We start from the raw sequence: 20,580 nt of genomic DNA, 5'->3' as shown, positions 1-20,580 counted from the left end.
AGTCTAGATCTCGATGTGCATTGGTCCTTCTTCCCGCCTTCAGCCTCACATTCGAACCGCTTTCACCCAAACTGACCCCGGCACGTGCCTGGATGACCCAGGGAAGATCTTTGGGCCCTGAGGTGGGTCCCAATCCTAAGGCTCTACCAAGCTACCCGCCGGCTGGACCGGTTGTGCCGTGGACCGAGAAAATGACTGGCCAGCGGAGTTGCAGTTTCAACATCAACTCAAGAAAATAGTATGAAGTCGGTTTAAGTTAATTGGTCTTGTCGTCTTGTGTCTTCCGTCTTCGCCCAATTGAGCTTGAAAAGGTAAGGGAATAAGAACAAAATTCAAAGTAAAAGTCTCCATTCTGTAGCCCTAGAGCCAAACAGCCGATCGTCGTTGCACAACACCGCTTTCAGCCTGCAAGGGGCCCTTTCCTATGCCATCAAACATCAGCTGTCCCAAAGCCCACTTGAAGCCAGACCCCAGAACCGACTGGCGACCTCCCTGACAGCTCTCTCCCAAGATACCTCCGGGTACCTAGGAACCTCCAAATGCACTAGCGACTAGCGGGGACCCTCCAACCAATAAAAGCACCTCAGCGTCGTTGATTATACATTTCATCACCAGCCTCATCCCACCTCTCCCTCATCGCTCCTCCGTGTCTCATCACTCATGCCTCTGTCTCCCCTCGCCCAGCTCCGTGGGCTGGCTCTCCTCCTCCCATGGACCGCCTACCTCCTCGGCGCCGACGTCGTGCTCTCGCTGCTTCTGCCTCTAAAACTGCTCTTCCCGACCCTCGTCTTCAACGCATCCTCTCTCATCGCAAACAGCGTATGGGCGTGGGTCCAAGGTATCTTCGTCACCTGGAATCGCGCTAGCATTACCATTTCTTCGAATCAGAGACTACCGAAAGGAGAATCGGCGATTGTGGTCGCGAATCACGTGTCCTGGTCGGATTTCTACCTGATCCAAGAGGTTGCGCAGCGGTCGGGGATGCTGGGTCTGTGTCGCTGGTTTGCGAAGAAGAGCCTACGGTGGGTACCGTTTCTAGGGTGGGGGCTGTGGGCGATGGGGATGCCGCTAGTATCGAGGAACTGGACGAAGGACGAGAGGGAGTTGGAGAAGGTGTTTAGAGGGGTTGTACAGAAGAAGTGGCCTGTTTGTAAGTATCTGCGCCATTCATCTCGCCTCCTTCGAAGATTTTCTACTTTCGTTGCATCTTCTTAGATACTGTCTACTTCAAGGTCTCTCCATCATGAACAACCCAAAAGCATCCAACATATCCCTCTCTAACACCCCCAGGGCTCATCTCTTACAGCGAAGGCACCCGCCTCACCCCCGCCAAACAACGCTCCAGCATCCAATGGAGCCGCGACCACAACCGCCCCGTCATGAAGCACGTCCTGTATCCCCGCATGCACGGCTTCGTCGCGACCGTCAACGCGTTGCGCCACACTAAGCACGTGCGCGCCGTCTACGATATGACCATTGCCTACGCCCACGGTCAGAACTTCATGCAGGCGCCCTCTTTCTGGGACACCTTCACGACGAACTTCGCTGCAACGGGGTACCGGTTTTACGTGCACGTGGATCGTTATCCGATAGCTGAGCTACCGGAAACGGCGGAGGGACTGAGTCAGTGGCTGGAGACGAGGTGGGTGCAGAAGGGGAATCGGTTGGATGACTTGAAGAGAAAACTGGAGAGGGGGGAGGAGTGGGAAGCCGACGAGCTGGAGTATTAACGAATCACGTGAGCAGGGCCGGTATGAAGATATCCCCTGGGTGCTGATGGTGAGGCAGGATTTATAATATATAATTTATAAGGTCGACCGAAATCTAAGTTCTAATGCTCACAACTTCGCCCTCTTCCCCACGCGCGGCATTCTGGCCATGTCAATCGTCAAGCGGATCTACGAAGAGCTCCACAGATGACAGCTTACCTCGACCGCCCGTATGAAGGAGTCGGCGCGGGCTTGTTGTCCAGAATCTTTTCGATCTCCTCCATCAGCTCTGGCGTGAGCTTTGGTAGCAGGGTGAGCGCTTTGCAGTTGTCTACGATCTGCTCGACCTTCGTAGCGCCGAGGATGACGGTGGAGACGTTCGGGTTCTTCGCGCACCACGCCAACGCTAGTTGCGAAGCGTTGCCGCCGAGCTTCTCCGCGATGGTGGTCAGCTTCTTGACCTTCTCGATCTTGGCTTTGCCCTCTTCGGTCTGCAGTTGCTTGACGGAGTCGCTAAAGACGGCTGAGTTTGTGGCGAAGCGAGAGTCTTCGGGGACGCCGTCGTTGTATTTACCGGTCAGGAGGCCGGACGCGAGGGGTGACCAGATGGTGGTGCCGTATTGGAATTTCTCGTAGAGGGGGGCGTACTCGACTTCGAAGCGCTGGCGGTGGAAGGCGTTGTATTGGGGTTGCTCGGCGATTGGGGCGATGAGGTTGTATTTCTCGGCGATTTGGGTGGCTTCCATGATTTGGGCGGCGCTCCATTCTGAGGTGCCCCAGTACTGCTACAGGTTAGATTTTTAACGGTGTTGAAGGGAGGGCCTAAGCTCACGTAGGCGAGGTTGAGGTTGCGGATGACTTGGGTGAAGCCTTCCACGATCTCCTTCATCGGGGTGCTATCTTAAGTTAGCGACATCGGGAGATTTAGTATGTGATGACTTACGCAACATCGATTCGGTGGGCAAGGACAATATCCACGTATGGCTGCTGTAGCCTAGCCAGCGAGCTCTTTAGGCCTTCGACAACGTGCTTCTTGCTGAGCCCCCTGGTGTTTGGCTCTTTACGGCCAGTTCCAAAGAAGATCTGAAGTATGTTTAGCGAGGTGTATGTCAAAATGACGGTATAAAATCCATACCTTCGTGCTCAGCACATACTCGTCCCTTGGCCACGCCAGCTCCTTCAACGCCTGACCCATCTCGATCTCAGACTGGCCATTGGCATAAGTCTCAGCGGTATCAAAGAAGTTGATACCATGGTCCCAGGCTGCTTGCATGCAGTCCTTCACAATGCTGCCCTTTTGCGTGCCGCCGTAGGTCAACCAGCCTGGCGCAGCATCGTCAGAAACTACAAAAGCGTCCTTTAAAAAAAAAAAAAAAAAAAAAAAGAAAACATACCGCCAAGCGACAACACAGAAACCTTCAACCCACTCGGCCCCAAGTTACGGAACTCCATGTCCTTGGGGCTAAATTTAGACTCAACAGGGCCAGCCATTGTGACGGTACGAATAGAAGTCTTGATCGGAAAAGCGAGTTTCGTTGGCGCGAGTTTCGTTGCAGCAAAGAGTACAGGTTGAACTTTTCTGCTGAGAAACATACGGGAGTAGTGGGGTTTAAAAAGGGTTTTATCAATGGCGTTTTGTTACCTAAGGTCCAGCGATACCGCACGTCATCCCAGTCTGCACTGCATGCGCGAGCGGCGGGGTCGTCGTGTTAAGGGTCACAAACGCCGGAAGTGCATTTGAAAGCAGAAGGTAAGATGCCATGCCCGATTTGGGCGCATAGGACGGAGAAAGGGCTTTAGGGAGGAAAAGATACCTCTTTGTAAACGAGATTTGTCGTGAAGTGTGATTCTTGTAAGCGAGATTTGTCGTGTGGTGTGATTCTGCTGTGCGTCTTCTCCACAGGAGGGCTCTTGATGACGATACTGGCGGGGCTGTCGGATTTAAGCTGGGGCTAGCGGTTCTTTCTTGTGCTCTAGTTCCCGCGGGCCAACAAAACTCAATCGTCGCCGAGGTCGAATAGCTTTTGTGCTTCCTCACTATCGAGGTCTAAATTGGATGTGACCCCCAAGGGATGAGGTGGCCCTTTCGCAGTAGCAAGCGCCTTCTCTTATCCAGATGGGTACACTTCAGATGCCACAAGGGCAAGCTAACGGCACTCGTATCTACAAGTCATCAGCAAGTTCAGTAATCATGCCGTAGTCCTCGAAAGGCAATTTTTCGAGGCTTGGATGTGCTTATGGTACCATGTATGTAAGCACAAAAGGCGTATTCCTACCAATTAGCATGTCTTTAGTAGATGATATATAGCCTGAGTCACAAGAGAGCGCGCGTCGCTCGCGTTTCAGGGACCTGGCAACGTGCGGGGTCTATAATGGCCTGAGTAGGTAAGAGGTGGAATGCGTATAAAGACGAGAAAGAATGAGTATGCTGAAAACCATCCTACACCCTCATACCTAACATTATTGCAATCCTAACACAATCACCTTCCAATCCCAACAACCAACGTTCAATATGCCGTACACCCATATCGCAATCACTACCACCCCCGCCAAGTTCGAGGAGACAGTCGCCTTCTACAAGAAAGCCATTGCTCCCCTCGGATATTCCGAAACCGCGAACTACGGCACCGTAGTCGGCTTCGGCATTGACGGCAAGAACGACTTCTGGATCTTTTCAAAGGAGACAATGACGTTCAGCGAGGGCCCTGGCTTCCATTTCGCTTTCCTTGCAAAAGGTACGTCGTGCGGGTTGTGTGTGTTGCTTGGTAGTAGGCACTAATACGGATCGAATTATACAGATAAGAAGGCCGTCGCGGCGTTCCACGAGGCAGGCCTGGCCACTGGTGGCAAGGACCAAGGCCCACCGGGCCCTAGGCCGAAGTTTGGACCGAAGTACTATGGCGCCTTTGTCATTGATCCGGTAAGAAAGGCATTGTGCTGTCATCTAGTCTTTGAGTATGGCTAACGCGGTATAATCCAGATGGGAAATAATGTTGAGGTTACTTCATATGATGCTGACCAGGAATGAATGATGGGAACTTTCGGAGGTTTTCATGGAGCACGATACTAAATCAGATATCAATTTAATAAGATAGTGGTCTCAGAGTAATGGTTTGATTTTATAGTTCTCAGTCAAAAGATCAACTCAAAAAGAATGGAAGATATCTGATGTAGAAACTGCTTACCAAAGGCTTCTAATACGGAGTGGAGAATACAATAGAGTAAAGAGAAGCCCATATCTTACAACCCTCTCCCTTCTCCCCCTAGCTTGAGCCTATCCCAGCCTCCCGCCTCACACCTCCTTCTCCTTCTCCCCCTCCATCTTCGCAGCCCGCCTCACTACCCACGTCACCACCGCCACATTCAACCCCGCCAACACTACCATTCCCCCTGGTGGCCCCTTATCCGTCAAATCCTCAAGATACCCCATATTCCCCGCCAACATCGGCGGCACCATCAGCACCACATTACTAACCGCATGCAACAACACACTCGCCTCCAACCCCCCGGTCCACCGCGTCATCAGACTCCCGCTCACACTCGAAAGCACACAGTATGCGTTCATCCACACGCTGGTTGTCATATGGATACCCGCGAAGAATGCACTCGTGATGCCCGTGGACACCCAGAACGCGGTGCCCCGGTCTACGAACCAGGATGCGGTGATGCGTTGTAGCAGACCGCGGACGATGTACTCTTCGGCGGCGGCGGCCCAAGGCATTAGGAAGGCGGTCAGGAGAGACATGCCGACATTGCGGTAGCTGAGCTGAGGCCAGCCGGCGGGTTTTACGAGTTGCATGAGCCCACCGCATATGATCGCGGTGGGGACGACGCGTTTTGCTAATTTCAATAGCCAATTCCATCGGAAATGGTTGGAGGTTGAGGAGAGGGAGCCTGTGGGTTGGTGGTAGATGTAGCGCTCGATAAGTAACGAGGTAGGGACGTGGACGGCGCTGAAGAAGTTGCTGGCAAGGAGGAGGCCTGGCGTCCAGCGAAGAATTGGCGTGCCTGGTGGGACTGCTGGGGAGTATGGGTCTAGGAGGAGGTTGGAGTGTAGGAGGGGTGATAGGCAGGCTAGCGATGCGGCCATGCCGGCTGTGATTGCGGTAAGGGCGGCGGTGGAGCGGAGAGCGCGATTTGTTTGAGGGCGGAGGGCATGATGGTATTCTGATGTTGAGGCGGTTCGTGATGGAGAAGGAGGTTTTGATGACATTGTGATGCTTCGTTGGAGGGAGTGTGGAAACTTCGCAGCGAAGTAAGGATAAACTAACTTTAACACGAAGAGATGAAACCTGAGGCTGAAATGGAGAGTAGAAATGAAAGGTTTGATATTTCTTTAAAGGTGGGAAGGGGAGCATAATGGTCCTTTAAGTAATGTAGCGAATATAGAAGGATGACTCAACCCACCAATTAGGTAGCCGAGCGCTGCATATACCCCGAATAGGTGTAGTCCTCACCGCCAAAACTTTCATTTCCTGACATCCAACGTCTTTTGATCTAACCCCGAGCATGCTTCAGAAACGAGGGTTTCTACCTACTTCACTCCAAATAGCTAAGAGTGACGTAGGTGAGAGTATTTAACCTGCGAGGTTGTGGTGACTTTTTAAAAGTAGGGTATATTCTACCACAGCAAAAAAGTTGAACGGCGCACCTGTTTCTACTTGTTGCTCTATAGGACAGTTCAAACTACCGCACCTACGTTACCGCATAAATATAGCAAAAATAGATCCCTAGATCGAAAGTATAGAAAAGAGCAAAACATCACCCTTCCCAGGGGAGGGGTGTAGCTACCCTCCAAAAATGGTTTCTCTAAAAAGATTCTGATGAGAGCGGGAGTCGAACCCGACGCTAAGCAAAAAAGTAAAGAGCAAAAGAAGAGAAAAACCTAAGGTTAGCATGTTAGGTGATGGGGCCGGTGCCACTGGGGCAAGATTCCTGCTGGTTAGTACGGGGAGGATTCAAATATTTTGAAATATATAGATGGATGGATGTGAGGAGGTTCCCTTTGATTCAGTGAGAGCACGTGATGGAACTTGACCTCAGGAGTATTCTTGCCTCATGATATCTCACTTCTGATAATGTCGTCTCACCTCCGCAAGCCGTTCTCGAGGTTCTATTATATTCTTAGGGAACGCTCAAGCGTTGGTCAATTTTTTTGGTGGATTAACGTAACAAGTCTCACGTTTAGACAAGAACAAAAATTAGAGAAATTTCATCAGCATTGAGAATCATTAAGAGACATGAGTCTATGCAAAATGACCTAGACATTACAAAACCATCGAAAAAGGAATATCTAGACTTCCACTCTCACAGAGAGCAAAGCCTAGATCGAAGCAGAATACAAAGTAGAAGCGGGAATAGCCGCATCAAGCTTGTACTGCGTGATGTCAGTGTTACAGTCAAGAAGGCGAGAAGGGAAGTGTCTAGTAACCACACATACCCTAAACTCCCATCGCCGCCTTCGCAGCGTTCCAGATCACGTCCCGATCAGGAGTGTCCGTCGTACCGACACACTGTGTCAGATATGCCGTCCAGCCCGCCGTGCTTCCCGTCTGCAGCTCGGTGCGAATAGCACTGCACGCTGGCTGGCTCGTCAAGAACCACGCCGCGCTCGCAAAGCTATAGTCATCCGTATTGACAAGCGCTAACACATCGTTGGGACCAGACGCATTTGCTGCTGCCACCTTATCGGGAGGGAACAGTGACTGCGCATACTGCAAGTTGAAGCCTATCATCTGCATGTTCCGGGTGCCTTGGCCCGGGCGGCCGGGACTAATGTTGTGATTGTACTTGAAGCCGACGGATTCGAAGAGCATGATGCTGAGTAGGGCGACCTGCTCCGCTTTCGAGCTGATGCCATATTTTTTGAAAGAATTGTTGATGAGGGGCGCGGCTTGTTCGGCGGTGCGGCACTGATTGGCATATTGATCTGTGCCGGTACAAGCGGCGGTGGCTGGTAGGATGGTCGTGATTATCGCCGCAGTAAGGCCTCCAGAAGGTGCTGCGATCGGGGAATTAGCATTCGGGGTTGGAGTTGCGGTCGAGGCGGGCGTGGCACTCGAAGCAGGAGGGGCCTCACAAGCGGATGGGACTGGAGCCGCGGTAGCGAGGGTTGACAGGGTTGCGAAAGTCGCGGCGATGAGAGCGGTTTGGAGATACATTATGCTAGAGTTTCTCGTTCGTTTGAGTTGTAGTGGTTGTGGTAAGTCTTGAAAGTCGTTTCGGTGTTGTTGGCGTAAGAGGGCGATAACCAGATCGATGCGTGTAGGTGGATAGGTTAGGAAGAAAGTAGTGAGAAAAGAAGATTTTATACAAGAAAATGAGACACGGTGACTCTTATAGCACAGCGATGAATCTACGCGGAATGCCACTGAACAACGTACAATGTACACAAAGAGTCTTACGGTATAACGATGAAAGGATTGTCGCGTTGCAAGGGAGCAGTGCACAGAGAGGGGAAACTCATTGTAATATACTTCGCACCCCGTATGAGTCTGTGTAATACCCTACCTTGGCCCCCTCAGGGGCATCGTGAAGTCTACAGCGATGATTGTGGCCAGTGCCTTGCGGCCTTCGCGGTGAAGTTTAGTCAAGCGACGGGGTTGGAAGGAAGAAGACGTTTTGCATTAGTCACGTGGTGTCCCACGACGCGCGATGATTGGCCGCATCGTCAACGCGTTTCAAACACGGTTTCGGATCGTGGCGTCAACAGCCAGTGCTTGACTCCCCTTAAGAGACTCTTGAATGTTCCGACTCCGACTTAAAGTGACGGGAGAGAAACTTTGTTTCCAAAGGGAATGTGGAAACGTTCTAACCGCCCGTGCATCGTTCTACAGCTCCCATAAACTCATACATCCATTCCTCCAGCAGGAATCTCATCTCCACAAATCAAATACGATAGTAAACTAAAAATTGAATTGATACATGGTATCGCTCATCAAGCACGCCTTAGCTTAAGTAGCAGAACTAATTATATCACGTAAATAAGATAATCATACCTAGACAGACTCATTCCTCATCGCAGTCATAGAGCATCCGCAGCCCTCTTCGAATCAGCCAGCTCCGCAGCCTTCTTCGAATCAGCCAGCTCCGCAACCGTCGGTCCATCTTCTGAACCACTGTCATTTCCCTTCGCCTCCCCTTCAACGACGTTGCCGTCGCGGCCCAACATCATGTGTTCGACGTTCACCTTCGGTCCCTTGAACCACTTGCGCGCGGAGACGAACCACCAAACCATAGCGCCGAGCATGGGTGCGCCGTACACGAGGCAGGTCCAGTTCATGAGGTCAGGACTGTATTGTCGAAGTTAGTACTTTGTTTCAGTGCTCGTAGTTGAAAGGATACTCACGTCAAATCCGCACCCTTCACACTCGGCAAGCACAAGATCGGCACCATGAGAGCCACAAACGCGCTTGCAACCACACCGATCGGGATGCTGAATTTGCCAAGATGCCACGGGCCAGGCCTGAACCGATTGCCGACGAAGAAAACCCGGATGAAAATGGGTGTCGTGAACGCGACGAACGCGGCGATGGCGCCAATGGAGAAGAGCGCGCCAATGGCGACGTTGCCAGCGAAAATGAGAAAGAGAAGCAAGATGCCAATGATGCAATTAAACCACACAGCATTGACAGGAGTGTGGGTGACGGGGTTGACCTGCTTCCAATAATTGGACATCGGGAAGCAGTCATCGCGGGCGTAGGCAAAGGTGACTCGGGAGGCGGCGATCATGCAACCCTGGCCCATAGCGAAGCCGGCAATGATGGTGATGGCGAGGATAGCGAGGGTGATCTTCTGCGGCATGCACTGCATAAGATAGGCCGCAAAAGGCTGGCCGAGATCAGAGCCCAGCACAGAGTCGATGTCGACGACGGTGTAGGCGACTACAAGCTGGAGGAACCAGCCGAAAATTCCCCCGGTTGCAGAGGTGAGGACAATGGCACGGGGTGAAGCCAAGTTGGCGTTGGAGCACTCTTCTGCAAGATGAAATGGGCTGTCGTAGCCGCTCATGGTCCAAATGACACCGATGAAGCTCATCAAGACGGAGATGCCAGCGGGAAACTCGGTACCGGCATAGATGTCGCCCCAGACTTCGCTCGATTTGGTGAACTTCGGCAGGCCGCGAGATTCACGATCTGTGCCGGCGGGAATGAGGATGATGACAACAATCAAAGCGATAAAGTTGAAGGTTGAGCCTCCAGAGTTGATCTGTGCTAGCCATCGTGTGGGTAGGGAGGACATGACGCCGTGGATAAGCATGATGAAGGTGGTGAGGAGGAAGACCTGGTAATCGGTAGGGACGTAGTCGGGGTTCGTGATTGAAGCTGCAGCCAGTATCATTGAAGAAATTCCCCAGTTGACGGACGGTGCAGCCGTCACCTGCCCTAGCCAATTGGACCATCCAGTGACCCAAGCCGCGAGTGGTCCCCATCCTGGCGGGGCGAGGACTGCAGCTGCGTAGTAGAGCCCGCCGCTGGTGGGCATAGAGGAGCACAGCTCAGCCATGCTCATGGCTACGGCCTGGATACCGATCATGGCGACGAGCCAACCCCAAGTCATGCCTGCCGACGTTAGATTGACGTTTTGAAGGATGACAAAGAATGAAAAAAGTGTCAAATCATACCTGCAGTTCCTGCATAACCCATGCCATAGTATAGCGTACTCGCAAAGCTAGGAAGCAGCCCCAGAACGGCGAAACTGACACAGAAAGTCGTGAACAAGCTAAACTCTCTCTTGAACTCAGGCTTGTAGCCCAGGGCGGCCAGCACCTCGTCGTCGGCGCTGTATTCATGGTTGGGGTCGTAGGGCACGTCCCCACCGGGGAGGACCGACGTCACGGGCTCCTCAGCCACGCTCTTCCTACGCGCGCCGGCAGAGGTAACGCTGAGATTCCGGGCCGACATGGTGGTTTGTTTGGGAATATCTGGCGGAGAGGCTGTTGCAGACTTGAGAAGCCGGCCGCGCTCATGGGCGTCGTTCAGATAAGTAGGCGTAGGCTTCGCAGCGCACGAGCATCCAGAGAGATCGGCCCCGTCCTGAAAGAGGCATCTGCAGCCCGACAGGCGAAGATACGGTGCGGGAGCCGGAGCCAGTGACGGTCCAAGTGGGCGGGCCGGCACTGGAGTTCAGTGGAGGAGAAGCTGTGCTACTTGCAGGGGTCTCGCCTGCCTTGGGTTCGTTGCAGTCGTGCAAAGCAGTCCTTATCATGTGGCGAGCACTCCGCGCCCGTATCACAAGTGCAGACCTCAGGGCGCTTGCGAAGCTTGGAATTGCGATGCGGGAGAGTCGGCTGCAGGCGAGGTGGCGCACCTTGGGGGAGCACCTCGCTGGATTGTGGGCCGCACGCCGCTATCTAGCGCGTCCGCTGCTCAGAGTCGGCTGTTGACGCGCCTGGGAGTTCGCCAATTGACACGAGAGGTCACAACGGAACTGATAAGGACGAAACGCAACGGCATCTGATTCAGCCCTAAATTTACGCTGTGTTTGCACCGCGCACTTGGCCGGTGTGGACCCTGTAACCAACCCCCAATTACACGCCTGTACCTACCCCTTCGGGATAGCAGCTCAGATCCCCTATGAGGCCGAGATAGAACTACGTGACGGCGAATCGAGAGATTCTCGGTGCCCAAGGTCCTGGTTTTCCACGCGGTCCGGCGAGGGGTGAGGTTCAAAGTAGTTGCGGCAATCGAGATGCCCAGACGATAGCGCAGTGTGGGGTAGAATCTATGTCGTAATGGAAATTCGAATGGACATGCACTGTTGACCCTTCAAAAGACGTCCAACCAGATTGGTATTTTGGTATCACGCTGACGAGCAGCTGACTGGTGATTGATCGGGTATAATTCGTTCCGATAGCCTGGGATGGCAGACCCAAGATCTAAGAAGCACGGTTCCTGCAGCATGCCAGACCCCGGGCTGCTAATGGGTCGTCATCCAGGCGTCTGTAAAGTCGAACTTAACGGCTGGTAAAACGCCGGGCTATCCAAGTTTTCCTACTAAACGCCGCAGAGGTGAAATGAGGTTCATCTAGATGATGTAGCGTCGTTGCCTTGTGGGACCTTCAGATTGAAGTCACTGATTTCAAGAAGCTCCTAGTAGTACGTTGTCCCACCAGAGTACTCTCCCTTTGTTCCAGGGAATGCTCCAACAGGAGAGCTCTTGTTTTCGTCTTCATCGTTACTGTCGTCCTCGTCCCCCTTGAATCCCGACTCGCTAGGATCAGGAGGTGCTCTCATTGGTGATATGACGTCCTCATCTAGGCTAGGTGTGATGTACAGCTTTGGCGTGTGATATTCCCTTCCTGAAGGCATGCTAGCGAGTAGGGGTTCAGACGGTGGAATCAACTGAACTCCAACCTACAATAGAATTAGTACACCGATGCCACATTATCGTACTTAGACATGAACTCACCGTATCATTCATCTTGACCCACTTCCTCTCCAACATCTCCAGCACCCTCCCCTCCTCAAACTTTCCACCATCCGTCCCCCAATCACCACCCTTCTCCACCTTCCGATCCTCCCTCTTCTCCGCCCAATCCTTCTTTAACTTCGAAAACGTGCCCCCCTTCCTCTCTTCCTCCTTCCCAATTGCCTGGAACCCCAACTCTCTCCTCGCCCCCCTCACCCACGCAATCCCCTCACCCGTCTTTCCCGCTAACTCAGCATCAATCCCTAAGAATCTGCACGCCTTCCCCCTCGCCGTCCGCCTCAAATCATCCACATATTTCACTAACCCCTCATCAACTTTGCCAGCGCTGCTAAGCATAGCCTGTGCTTTAGCAGCATGCTCCGCAGCACTGAGACACAACCTCGCAAACAAATGCGCCCGCACCTTCGGGATCTCCACACTCTTGAACATCCAGTCCTTACTCTGCTTATTCCGATCCTCTAGCACAACGCCCGGGTACGGATCATCCTTCAGCACTGTAATCAGCGTCGCCTCCGCAATCGTCAATTCCCCCAGAGCACTAAGCACCGGGACTGAGATATCCACCGCTACAGGCGGCATAGCCCACTGCTGTACCCTGCTAACCAGATACCCGCACACCGCGTTCGCGTCGAGGAAGTGCCGCATCGCCGCCGCAATGGCTGTGGCGCGTTGATCGGCCGTGGGCATAGTCGCGTTGTAGAGCGTATGCAGCTGGCTGCGCGCGAGCAGAGCGTGGACTTCTGCTGCGCATAGGAGCACAAAGCAGAGCTCGCTTTCTAGGCTCTTTAATTTTACGCGTGAAGCTTCGCGCCCGGGTATTGAGGCGGAGAGGGTCGCCCGCCATTCGACCTCCAGTTCTCGCACGAGCACGACGTCGACTTCCTCCCCCGCGATGCTGCGCCCGCCGAGCCCGGCGTCCAGCGCGAAGAGGTATGGTATGTAGGCATTTAGGGCGGAGAGGACGGAGGGGAGGTTCGAGGGTTGGGAGGCGGGCGGGAGGCGCTTGTGTTTCTTGAGCGTGTCGCGGAGGACGCCGCGGTGGGTGGTTGCAGAGAGCGGGAGGGAGGGGTGGGTCGCGGAGGTGTAGAAGTCTGGGAAAGAGAGGCTGGAGGTTGTAGGGAGGGTGAAAGGGAAGGGCATGGTTTCTGTGTATTAGTTGTCGGTGGAGGATGCGATGGCACTAGTAGTGGGTTGAGGTTATGGTGGTGGGGCGGAACTTTTGAAGCTGGAGAGGAAAGCTACACACCAAGAAAGGCCACCATGAACAATCAAGAGGCTACCGCATACCTCGAGCAATTGATTGGCAGGAGCCTGAGGTTATATACGAGTGATAGCCGCATCTTTGTGGGTCAGATGAAGTGTACAGACAAGGTACGAACAAAGCATCAAAAGCTTTGCGAGCTACAAGCTAATCCGAAAATAGGACCGCAACATCATTCTCGCTCTCACATACGAATATCGGCAACCCTCAGAAGCTACTATAAGAAAGACGGTCGAATCCTCCGGCAATCCCTCCGCCCAAGTGCCTTTGATGAGCAGATATGTCGGCCTTGTCGTGGTACCAGGCCAGTACATCACCCGAATCGAATACGAAGAGAGCCAGTTCAGTCAAGGCACGGTTGTCCCATGATTCCGTATGAGGCACATTGTTGTTGGTGTACGATTTGCATTGGCGTGTATGGTATTGTTCGCATTGCGTCGACCTTTATGCTCAAGTAGCCTCGACACTCACGCCACGACATCGAGCTATGATACAGCCAAGGAGAAAAGCACAGGCTTCCCGGTATTTACAAAAACCTCTGCCGGAAATTCAGAGCGCCCAATTGTCCCTTCTGTCGTGTGATGTCGTTGATGTCCACATCCTGAGCTCCGGGATCCGCTTGCCACCCCCATCTTCTTTGTCATTGTCCTGACCACCGACTATGACTTGGGAATGATATTGCCTTGCTCAAATAGGTATCCGCGGACCTTGGACTCCTTGAGGAGCTCGAAGTATCGTTCTACAGCGTGATAGTTAGCACCAACACATCAAATATTGGCCATTCGTTCCATTCGAACAAAGCAGGTCCTGATTGCAATTTCATGACCTCCAACAAGTGCCATGCTTAGCAATGAAAGAGAAGACAACCGAACTCACCCCTCAAATGCCCACACTTCTCCAAGTGATTCACGCCTTCCCGGTAATAGCACTTCCCCATCTCCTCCCGCACCAGCCGCGCCATCATGCTCCTGACCCATTGCTCCCTCAAAATCGAGTCCTGCGCTGCCTTCAGCGCCTTGTTGTCATCGTAGTCGACGCCATCGAAGGTCGGCGGGACGGTAGGCTTCTTGGCCAGGAAGGCCGCCGATTCGGGCGTCGGCATTGCGGCGGATGAGGAAGTCGGTGGAAGTCGCGAAGGAGGAAGATCGAGTAGTGATTGAGTGGTAGATCGAACCTCTGAACTCGTTCGTTCGGACGGCAAGCGTCAATTGAGCTGTCGGGCGGATTGCTGGAGCTGTTCGCGGCGACGAGTAACGATGAATGAGGTTGAACGCAATAGCCAAAAACGCCAAGCCTTTGACACGTGATTGTCTTCACCACCCCAACTTCCGCTTGCAACCTTCAACATCAACTACTCCCAATCCCGCCTCGAAATCCTACCCTCGAACCATCCTTACTATCTCCTTTCGCCGGAGCCGGAACCGGGCTCGCAGCGACATCCCTCAACGCAGCCAGCCACCCTCCCGGTCCTTTCCCTCCACTCCTCTCAGCGCTCCAGTCCCCTCCCCACCCCCCGACCCAGCTCCCCAGTACCTCTCCGACGCTCGCGCCGTTCCAGTCAGTCAACTCTACCCTTAATTGGGATTGATACTTGACTTTCCAGCGCCAGTCCTCGAAGCGTACGACGTGGCCTGACTCAACTTCGCAGAGTAAGGCGTCGCGGCGGCGGGTGCAGACGGCGCAGAGGCGATGGAGGCGGAGGGACTGGAGGGGGTGGGACTGTGGGCCTGGGCAGCTGGTGACGTCGGTTTGGGCTTTCTCTTTGCCTTTGCCTTTGTTCAAGGGCTCGTCTGAAAAGATGGGTGAGGATGGGGGTTGGGAAGGCCGGGCTACTGGCAGAGGCTTGGTGATTTCAGAGCTCGACTTCGTGGGATCTCGAGGGGCGTTGCGGACGGCGTCGCATGGGAGGATAGGGTAGGTTGCATAGCAGGAGTGGCCGCAGGTAGTAAATATGTAGAGGCGGTGGTAGCACATGGTTGCTGGTAAGGCGAGACAAGCTGGTAGATGGATTATTTAGATAGCTAAGATGAATGATGGCGAGTCGGGTTATCTGTAAGTTGGCTGGTTACATCGTTTCTTTGTTCTTTGTGCGGATGCGGAGGAATCCTCCAATATGCTTTCGGGCATTGTTTGCGGTAGGTCTACTATCGTCACACGATTTAGAGCCTCTGGAACTTGACATCCACAATTTCATTATGTCAAACCCTCAGGAGTATCTCACGCTATTTCCTAAGAGACCAAAAGTCATGCCCGAGTGCTCAGATCTAGATCCATTGGGTAAGTGGTAGCTGGGGTCTGATTCGCAGTCTCTGGAATTTGACATTCACTATTTATCATGTTCAAACCCTCGGGTGTGTCTCACGCTATTTCCGAGGTGGTCAAAAGCAACTGTGTAATGACCAGATTCGGACACATGCGTATATTGTGAGCGACGGTCCAATTCAGGGCCTCTGAAACTTAACATTCATGAAATCACCATGCTCAATAGTCCCGGGATGTCTCACGCTATTTCCTGTGTGGTCAAAAACAATGCCCGAGTGCTAAGATTTAAACCCGTGCGTAAGTAGTAGCTAGGGTTCTAATTCACAGCCTCTGGAATTTGACATTCACGATTTCATCAAGGTCAAACCCTCTGGAGTGTCTCACTATTCCCTGTGCGGTCAAAAGCGATGTTCGAGTGCTCAGATTCAGATATATGTGTAAGTGGTGGCCAAGGTTCCGATTTGCAGCCTCTGGAATTTGACATTCACGATTTCATCATGTTCACTCCTTCTGGGGCGTCTCACACTGTCTATCCGTAAGTGATGGTCAACGCTCCGATTCCAAGCCTCTAGCATTTGACATTCATGATTTCATCATGTTCAAACGCTCAGAGGTGTCTCACACAATTTCTCACGTGTTCAGAAGCAAAGTTCAGATAATCAGATTCAAAACCTACGGAAAACACACACCCGGATATCTCCCAAGCCCTACTCCCTTCTCTGGTCACTATTACTACCAGAAGTACCCCTATACCTGGCCACTTCGTACGCAAAATCGCCCAAAAGGCCCCAAAGAGGGGACAGAACCGTCCAAATAACCACCAAAAGGCCCGAAACCCGCCCCTACGCCTCCTCAATGCGACCAAGACGGGATCCAACATACGCTTCCATGAAGCCTGAATCACAAGGCTTCGACCCGAGCTTGACTCCGTAGCTCACACTCACCTCCTCCGGAGCACCTCGACCCGGGATCGGGGTCCCCAAACCCGCAGCAGACTTCGCCCGATTCCGCATCATCTCCTGTGCAGTCTTGAACGACGCCTCAATTGGCAGGCTCTCCCCCGAGCACGCTGTCGAGGCCCAGCTGCCCTCCTGGGGGTCCTCCGGCTTGGCGACAGGCAGAGCAGGCGGGGGCGCAGGACGGCGCGATTTGAAGCGCTTGTTCCATTCCTTGAGGTACTGCTGCGCTCTGGCCTTGGTTTCGAAGACGGGGCGCCAGGTGCTCGTGATTCGGCTCACTTTCGCGTCGATTTTGGCGTCTTGGACCGTCTGTCTGGCTTCCTTCGACTTGGTGACGACAGCGACAAGAGGACGCGCAGGCTTGTCCGAGTTGGGACGTCTCGTGTGGCCGGGGCGGGGAAAGGGGTACCACGGGTCGTCACCCCGCGTCAGGTCCATCGGGACGTAGTTCCCCATCTTCTGACGAAAGAGGGCCTCGCAGCGGGTGATGTGGGCAGCACGGAGGGCCTCGGAGGTGGGAGCGAGGGAGACGTCGGGGCGCAGGGCTGGTTCGATGTTTTCCTCGAAGCAGACGTTCCAGTGTGGGCATTGCGACTCGAACCACGTGACCACAGATTTGCGACAGACGACGGAGAAGCCTGCACAGCCGGTGGAGGGGTCGAAGGGCTCCGCGGTGTAGCGTAAGTCCCATGCGGCTTGCATTGCTTTCGCTTCCTCGGGGGGGAATTCGCCGGCGTATCCACGAAGCCAGGAGAGCTGAGCTGGAGGGTCGATTTGGAGGCTGACTGGCCAGGTGACCTTCAAGTCGTCCAATCTGTTGGTCTCGAGATAGTGCACATAGTCGACAACAGCAGAATTGAGCTTTTGGACGATGAGATCCCAGGTGTGGGGTGGGAGGTGGTCTTGGTCGAGGAAGGCGGTGAAGAAATCATCCCTATAAAAGGGTCAGAAGCGGTTTGATACGACAGAATGAGAGCTACTTACGGATCGGGGAGGTTCGCGAAATCGGAGACCGTGAGAGAGTCGAGGAAGAGCTGCGCGAGAGGGATTGCGGCCTTGGGATGATGAACTTCAACGATGCGCTTGACGACTCGTTCGTAGCGGCGACGAAGAAAGAGGAGAGACCTGCGCCTTGTCAGCATCAGGCAATTGACGCAAGGAATGCCAGCGTATGGGAAGAACGCAGCATAGTGAGCTGCCGGCGCGACTTACATGGTGATCGAAAGAAAACGTCAACGCCAAACCGTCGAAACGCCAGATCCCGAGAAAGAGCTAAGAGGAGTGGAGAGGATACCCAAAACAGCTGCACTACGTGCGACTGTCCTAGGCCATGAAGAAGAAGCGTAGATGTAAAGAGATTCGTGAGATGGCGACCGCGCGCAGAGGATGTAGAAGAGAAGGTTCTCAGCGCAGCGAGCGAAGTGAAAATACTGTGGGAGGAAAAGACGGTGGCGGGTCAAATTCGAAGTATCTGAAGCGCGGCGGCCAACTGGGCACGGGCGCATTCACCGTGCCATGAGGGCCACGAGCTCACCGCGATGCTGAAGTACTTGAAGCACCACCAATTCGCCAAACAGCATGCGAAAAGACAGCAAAAGTGCCATCGTGCTGCGCAGTCACAATTCACACCCTACGATATGTCGCTTGAAGCTCTGGGAGGCGTGGAGCAATACATCGTCGACCACGCAGCGTGGTGGTTGTGAAATGGGACAACGCTTTGGGACTAGCGCGGATTTGGCGAGCCATAGCGCCGGGACAGCCCCGGCTGTTGAGGGCCTGGCAGCATCGCAGCCCTACAGCCTCATCTCCGGGTACGCAGTATCGCGGCATCGACATTAGGATAAAAGCATATGACGCCTGTTTCCTGGTGGTTGCGCCTGTGAATTAAATATCACGCGGCGCTGCAGACGCGACAGTCGTAGATGGTAGGGCTGCCGTAAGAGGTCCATTAGAGCCAGCGCTTCTGTAAGCACAACGGGCGGCGCGTTGGCGATTTAGTCGTAGTTGTCGCAAATCAGACACTCATGTTCTCCGGCCCGGGATGACGATGCTGGCATACGTAAGGCCATTGGGTGAGCTGTCCTGTATTGGTATGTTACCCCTTTCTTATCTCTCAGAAGTATCATCCGCCATTTGTGCGACCACAAGGAAGTAGAATTGCTCGCGCACATGCCCGCCGAGCACTCTTATCTTTCATTCAAAATCACATGGGCCTGAGAAGAACGTGCGGCACCCTCTGGAAGAGGAGCGCTCCGTGATCGGTGGGTTTGGAGGGGCTGCGACGTCACTGGCTCCCCACGACAGCAGAACCAATGCCTTCAAGACAAAGGTAGTGGTCTTAGACTTACAAGTCCTTGGGCATGCTCAGGAGCTGGTTGGGGTCCCAATTCGAAAGGGTGGTAGGTCCAACACAGAAGACGCTCCAATTCCCACAACTATGGTCCCTTCATGGAGCCATAACCTTAGGATAGATCTCTTACTGGCCCCATAGTAGCTACGATTCGGGTAACCTCAATAGACTAGAGCGTAATGTAAGTCTAGCAACGGTAAGAACCCCTGCTTTTCTCAAAGTGCCGTTTCTGGTAGGGGTTGATATATGGACATTCCGCGATGAGAAAAGCTACCCAAGAAAGTGTTGAAGGAAGGAACCTCTGGAGCACCCGCATCTATATAGAAGAACTATACTCCGCCTCCTTCGTCAATAGCTATTCTTCCTATTGTTCGATGAGTCGATTGGGATCGTTGCCGTTGCTATCCAGATCACGTGAACGCAGGCTGCCGCTCCTGCCCTTTTGTTTTCGCTTTGCGGCGGCGGGCCCGCAAAACTCTCCCACATCTCCAGCACACGCTCGGCGGGGCTCTGCACACGTTCACTTGAAAAGTTAGTCACTCCCACCCTTCTCTTCTCCTCTCCACTATCGTCAACCTCGCTCGTGTGCGCGTGAACGTGCGGCGTGAACCTCCAGCTGACGGCGGTGAGCAGGGCCTTTGGCGTCAGCTTCACCATCCTCCTACATTGGCTCAGACGTAACACCCCTGCGCCCGACCTCATCTGCCTCTCGACATAACATCACCCTGCCCTAATCCGGCTGTCAACTAAACTGTCACAACAAGACTTGGTGTTTACATGTCTACATCGGCTCATCTGAATTGATCTCACTCCAAACCTACCTATGCCTTCCCTCAAAGACATCAACTGCTCTATCGAGCTCGCTGGTTCGTATGAGAAGCTCCACGAATATGGAGTTACCTACAGCGATGGAGTCGTCGAAGCCTACATTCCGATCCCGACGAATCCGAAACCCTTCACTGTACACCTCACCACATCGGGGTATATCGCACCTGGTCTCGCCATGTTTGTATACATAGACGGTGTCTACCAGTGCAACCGTAATCGGCAAGGCCTCATCATTCCGGACGGCACTGTGTCATTGGATCGTACACTTGTCGACTTTCGTGTCCGCCAGAAAGAGGAGACGCGCTCAGATGGAAGATTCCTCGGCCGTGAGTGGAGCTTCGAAAAGCTCAATGTTGGTAAAAACGTTCGATTCGCGAATCTTCCACATCCTGATCTGACAGATACAGTCTCGGCTGATGAAGCTCCCGATATCTCTCCCGATGTCCTCTACGCTGTCGGCACCATTGAGATTATTGTATTACGATGCACCGGAGACGTCTTCACAAATGGCCCCATCCCACGCCTGTCGAAACCTACACTAGTGAAGCCAGCTCCGAAAGGCAAGAACGCTGTGATAGCTACGAAGAAAGCACCTGGGCGCGCTGTGACTCCACCACCGGCCAAGTCTGACAATGGAGGCAGCATTGGCGGCTTGTTCGGTCTCTTCGATGGCGCTTGCGATTCGCCTCCACGACTACCCCAGTTTTTGGATGGAAGCGCAGACGACTGGGGACCATCTTACGACAGCCGTAGGGGAAGCCGACGTGGAAAACACACTGC

General features: G+C 53.4%; 13 protein-coding genes across 13 annotated transcripts; 5 read left to right on the top strand and 8 right to left on the bottom strand.

Annotated features, from left to right (window-relative positions):
* Positions 1-506: 506 nt before the first annotated feature.
* BDZ99DRAFT_59569 (uncharacterized protein) lies at positions 507-1,852 on the top strand. Its single transcript, XM_033728751.1, has 3 exons — positions 507-1,150; positions 1,291-1,738; positions 1,789-1,852. The coding sequence occupies exons 1-2, from the start codon at positions 661-663 to the stop codon at positions 1,728-1,730; spliced, it is 930 nt and encodes a 309-aa protein (XP_033575583.1). The 5' UTR covers positions 507-660; the 3' UTR covers positions 1,731-1,738; positions 1,789-1,852.
* Positions 1,853-1,924: 72 nt separating this feature from the next.
* On the bottom strand, positions 1,925-3,200 carry BDZ99DRAFT_489227 (Aldo/keto reductase; the record flags this gene model as incomplete). Its single annotated transcript, XM_033722971.1, has 5 exons — positions 1,925-2,491; positions 2,542-2,605; positions 2,653-2,792; positions 2,845-3,032; positions 3,104-3,200. 5 exons carry the CDS (start codon positions 3,198-3,200, stop codon positions 1,925-1,927), a joined length of 1,056 nt encoding a protein of 351 aa, XP_033575582.1.
* Positions 3,201-3,726: 526 nt separating this feature from the next.
* BDZ99DRAFT_464463 (uncharacterized protein) lies at positions 3,727-4,940 on the top strand. The gene is made up of 3 exons (XM_033720324.1): positions 3,727-4,444; positions 4,508-4,629; positions 4,690-4,940. The coding sequence occupies exons 1-3, from the start codon at positions 4,222-4,224 to the stop codon at positions 4,735-4,737; spliced, it is 393 nt and encodes a 130-aa protein (XP_033575581.1). The 5' UTR covers positions 3,727-4,221; the 3' UTR covers positions 4,738-4,940.
* A 61-nt stretch (positions 4,941-5,001) lies between these two features.
* On the bottom strand, positions 5,002-5,922 carry BDZ99DRAFT_572450 (uncharacterized protein; the record flags this gene model as incomplete). The annotated part of the gene is made up of 1 exon (XM_033728198.1): positions 5,002-5,922. One exon carries the CDS (start codon positions 5,920-5,922, stop codon positions 5,002-5,004), a length of 921 nt encoding a protein of 306 aa, XP_033575580.1.
* A 910-nt stretch (positions 5,923-6,832) lies between these two features.
* On the bottom strand, positions 6,833-8,269 carry BDZ99DRAFT_464462 (uncharacterized protein). Its single transcript, XM_033720323.1, has 3 exons — positions 7,789-8,269; positions 7,150-7,710; positions 6,833-7,086 (listed from the first exon to the last, which is right to left on the bottom strand). The coding sequence occupies exons 1-2, from the start codon at positions 7,868-7,870 to the stop codon at positions 7,151-7,153; spliced, it is 642 nt and encodes a 213-aa protein (XP_033575579.1). The 5' UTR covers positions 7,871-8,269; the 3' UTR covers positions 6,833-7,086; position 7,150.
* Positions 8,270-8,323: 54 nt separating this feature from the next.
* BDZ99DRAFT_464461 (amino acid transporter) lies at positions 8,324-10,355 on the bottom strand. Its single transcript, XM_033720322.1, has 3 exons — positions 10,333-10,355; positions 9,058-10,270; positions 8,324-9,001 (listed from the first exon to the last, which is right to left on the bottom strand). Exons 2-3 carry the CDS (start codon positions 10,266-10,268, stop codon positions 8,734-8,736), a joined length of 1,479 nt encoding a protein of 492 aa, XP_033575578.1. The 5' UTR covers positions 10,269-10,270; positions 10,333-10,355; the 3' UTR covers positions 8,324-8,733.
* A 1,445-nt stretch (positions 10,356-11,800) lies between these two features.
* BDZ99DRAFT_391036 (pH-response regulator protein palC) lies at positions 11,801-13,280 on the bottom strand (the record flags this gene model as incomplete). Its single annotated transcript, XM_033715705.1, has 2 exons — positions 11,801-12,064; positions 12,120-13,280. The coding sequence occupies 2 exons, from the start codon at positions 13,278-13,280 to the stop codon at positions 11,801-11,803; spliced, it is 1,425 nt and encodes a 474-aa protein (XP_033575577.1).
* Positions 13,281-13,377: 97 nt separating this feature from the next.
* BDZ99DRAFT_464460 (uncharacterized protein) lies at positions 13,378-14,189 on the top strand. The gene is made up of 2 exons (XM_033720321.1): positions 13,378-13,511; positions 13,564-14,189. Exons 1-2 carry the CDS (start codon positions 13,401-13,403, stop codon positions 13,768-13,770), a joined length of 318 nt encoding a protein of 105 aa, XP_033575576.1. The 5' UTR covers positions 13,378-13,400; the 3' UTR covers positions 13,771-14,189.
* BDZ99DRAFT_464458 (uncharacterized protein) lies at positions 13,568-14,635 on the bottom strand. Its single transcript, XM_033720319.1, has 2 exons — positions 14,278-14,635; positions 13,568-14,140 (listed from the first exon to the last, which is right to left on the bottom strand). The coding sequence occupies exons 1-2, from the start codon at positions 14,501-14,503 to the stop codon at positions 14,061-14,063; spliced, it is 306 nt and encodes a 101-aa protein (XP_033575574.1). The 5' UTR covers positions 14,504-14,635; the 3' UTR covers positions 13,568-14,060.
* On the top strand, positions 13,570-14,345 carry BDZ99DRAFT_464459 (uncharacterized protein). The gene has a single exon (XM_033720320.1). The coding sequence runs from the start codon at positions 13,777-13,779 to the stop codon at positions 13,981-13,983; it is 207 nt and encodes a 68-aa protein (XP_033575575.1). The 5' UTR covers positions 13,570-13,776; the 3' UTR covers positions 13,984-14,345.
* A 113-nt stretch (positions 14,636-14,748) lies between the features above and the next one.
* Positions 14,749-15,787, bottom strand: BDZ99DRAFT_572444 (uncharacterized protein; the record flags this gene model as incomplete). The annotated part of the gene is made up of 1 exon (XM_033728197.1): positions 14,749-15,787. The coding sequence occupies exon 1, from the start codon at positions 15,373-15,375 to the stop codon at positions 14,749-14,751; it is 627 nt and encodes a 208-aa protein (XP_033575573.1). The 5' UTR covers positions 15,376-15,787.
* Positions 15,788-16,505: 718 nt separating this feature from the next.
* Positions 16,506-19,337, bottom strand: BDZ99DRAFT_572443 (uncharacterized protein; the record flags this gene model as incomplete). The annotated part of the gene is made up of 3 exons (XM_033728196.1): positions 18,971-19,337; positions 17,607-17,747; positions 16,506-17,556 (listed from the first exon to the last, which is right to left on the bottom strand). Exons 1-3 carry the CDS (start codon positions 18,982-18,984, stop codon positions 16,506-16,508), a joined length of 1,206 nt encoding a protein of 401 aa, XP_033575572.1. The 5' UTR covers positions 18,985-19,337.
* Positions 19,338-19,795: 458 nt separating this feature from the next.
* On the top strand, positions 19,796-20,161 carry BDZ99DRAFT_341652 (uncharacterized protein; the record flags this gene model as incomplete). Its single annotated transcript, XM_033714379.1, has 1 exon — positions 19,796-20,161. A coding segment is annotated over one exon (366 nt), but the record flags the coding sequence as incomplete, so codon positions are not given.
* Positions 20,162-20,580: the final 419 nt, after the last annotated feature.

Source organism: Mytilinidion resinicola, assembly GCF_010093595.1.
Source record: "Mytilinidion resinicola strain CBS 304.34 unplaced genomic scaffold BDZ99scaffold_12, whole genome shotgun sequence".
Taxonomy (NCBI): Eukaryota; Fungi; Ascomycota; class Dothideomycetes; order Mytilinidiales; family Mytilinidiaceae; genus Mytilinidion; species Mytilinidion resinicola.
This window is presented reverse-complemented; position numbering and strand designations above follow the sequence as displayed.